General features: G+C 32.3%; 1 protein-coding gene across 1 annotated transcript; it reads right to left on the bottom strand.

The window, feature by feature from the left end:
• Nucleotides 1–241: 241 nt before the first annotated feature.
• Nucleotides 242–2,390, bottom strand: LOC136227195 (terpene synthase 5-like). The gene is made up of 4 exons (XM_066015873.1): nt 1,922–2,390; nt 1,437–1,824; nt 632–1,366; nt 242–555 (listed from the first exon to the last, which is right to left on the bottom strand). Exons 1-3 carry the CDS (start codon nt 2,388–2,390, stop codon nt 1,069–1,071), a joined length of 1,155 nt encoding a protein of 384 aa, XP_065871945.1. The 3' UTR covers nt 242–555; nt 632–1,068.
• Between the last annotated feature and the right edge of the window lie 315 nt (nt 2,391–2,705).

The following is a 2,705-nucleotide window of genomic DNA, read 5'->3' as shown; positions in this document are numbered from 1 at the left end:
GAGTATAGGACATTAAACCCCAACACTTTCACTAGTCGAGTCCATTACAGAGCTTTTCATTTTTATTTTGTTTTGTTTATTTAACGTATTTATTTAAGGTTTATAAGAAGAAAATAAAACACCAACACGTTATTGTTATTTAAAGCCTTTGAATGAAAGGGTTAACTTTTATATAACTTATTCCAATCATTTACTAAAAAAAACACAACATCATAAAAGTGGGGAAACAAATAAACAAAGAAACACAAAAATAACGACTGCAATGAATACTTAGACGAGCAGCTTGTGGAGAAACAAGGATGTAATGTTATCTTTCATATTTAGTGGATTTGTGAAGGAATCACCAAGTTTGTAGAGAAAACATATTGCTCTTGATTCATTCAGAAAAAAGTTAACAAGTATCCTAGAGACACTTGATAACTTCATGTATTCTTCATTGATGTCCTTCCATGCATTTTCTGCCATTTTCTGTATCTCTTCCATCGCCTTTTCTTTTGAGACGATATGTTCTTTCATGTAGCACTTAATACACGAAACCTCGTTATACTTGTCATCCTACAAAAATATAATCGTAACTATGATATGCCTGCCATGTTTTAATGATTGAAAAAGAAACTAGTGAAATCATTACCTCTATATCATCGTTCAAACGACAAAATGAATTAACAATTTCTTCAATTTTGGAATTGTTTTGTAGCCATATGTATTCTTCAAGTTGTACCATATCTTTCATTCCAACAAAGGAGGCTGCCGGATAGATAAGAGTACTGATTGTGATCGACGCATTATCTAAATACTCATTCAACGGTGGATTATACCCATCTTCAAACCACTTTTTTTCCAGTAATTCACATCTCACCAGTTTCTTGAACTATTCAAAATTAATAAACAAATACTATAAGAAAATAAATCATCTATTAAAATAAACAATTAAGAAAATAATATCTTACTGCTTCTTCGACAAAATAGTTTCTGCCATCTGTCTCTGCTTCCTTATGAAGATCAAAAAGGGCTTTGAGTAGGTCTTTCATGTAGTCTGGTAGTTCATCACTTGGATCAACACTACCCCTACAAAAAATGACGAAAGATCAGATTGGTCGGATGTATTACTTTCGGATCGGATGGATAAGAAAAAAAAGAAGTAAACCTCTGGACAGCGGCTGTAAAACCACCGAGTTGATCGAGTTGAGCAAATGAGTCGTATGTATCATCAATCACTGTTACCATTGTTGTGTACTTAGCCATAAAGATTCGTGATACACCAAATTGGGGCTGAAATTGGGAGCCAAGTGCCCAAAAATAGCTCTCCACGATTCTGTCCCTTACGTGACTCAGATTTTCAACAAGATTCAGCTCTTTCCACCATCTGAATAATTAATATTAATTAGTTCTTTTTCCTTAGGTCAATGAAACTAATGAATTAAAAAATGCCATACCTTGAGAGTAATCCTAGCTCTTCGTTGTACAATGATTGCAGTCGATTAAAATCCAACTTTGCAAACTTGAGCAGTGTTTCATTTCGTGACTCATCATCTTCCTCGTACAAAGATATGTACTGTCGAGCTTCTATTCTATTTACATTTTGGTGAAATGAGCAAAACAAAGCATTTTTTATATGCTTTTTTTGAAGATTTGAGACTAATGAATCTTCACTTTCGGATAGTGTTTCAAGATGTTTTCTAGTAAATGAAAGGGCTTCATCTAATATATCTTCCCCTCGTACTGCAACAAAGGTAGCTTCATATAAGCTAAGTATGCCTTTCACATCATTCGTCAAGCTTTTCTCGAATTCTCCTTGATTGTTCTTGAATTTCCGGAACACATCTGAATATTCATTCATTATATGTTATCAAAAAAATGTAAGCATTCCATTGAATCAATACCGATATATAATAAGATTATTTAGAGTTTTGTAAAATACCACAAGACATTTTCAATCCATGTTGTCTTAAAATTCGAAATATAAGTGCGCTTGTATGCAGATTATAGTCATTTTGCTCAACAATACTAGAAACCATATGAGTGAAAATGAAATTAAGCTGCTCGTCAATTTCCATCTCAAAATGATAGGATACACCAAGCCGGCATAACAAATCGATGAACTCAATGTTGTGGATTAAATCTTTTGTGGATTGAATCAGCATATCCTTGACTGTTTCTTTAAGTGTTTCCACCTCTTTTGTCATTGATTCGTATTCCTGAGCAAACGCATTCTGATTTTCGAGGAAGAAGGTATCAAAACATATATATATGCATAAAATAGAATAAATGTGGAAAAAGATTAGTATTGGTACCGAATCAAGAGATGATGAAGCAAAGCTACTACCCCATAAGGAAGCAGGAAATATTGTTAGTGGAACATCAGAATCTGATTTTGCATCTTTTGCCATTTTCAGGTTTACCCAAATGTGATTGCTTACTTCTCTCAATACTCACAATTTATTTATACACAGTTTTTACCTATACCCACATCTGATTTGGTGTACCCTATAATAATATTTCCAATTAATTTATATTATAGTAAAACGTGCCATTGCACACTTACATAGTTATTTTTTTTTTTATCAACCACACTTACATAGTTATAATAGTTTATTTATGAAGTTGTTTTAAAAAAAAAAAATAGTTTATTTATGAAGTAATACATTTTAATTTATACAAATCTAACATAGTTTGTTCCGCGTATATATTAATCAGGTCACTTT

This window comes from Euphorbia lathyris, chromosome 4 (genome assembly GCF_963576675.1).
Source record: "Euphorbia lathyris chromosome 4, ddEupLath1.1, whole genome shotgun sequence".
NCBI classification, from domain to species: domain Eukaryota; kingdom Viridiplantae; phylum Streptophyta; class Magnoliopsida; order Malpighiales; family Euphorbiaceae; genus Euphorbia; species Euphorbia lathyris.
This window is presented reverse-complemented; position numbering and strand designations above follow the sequence as displayed.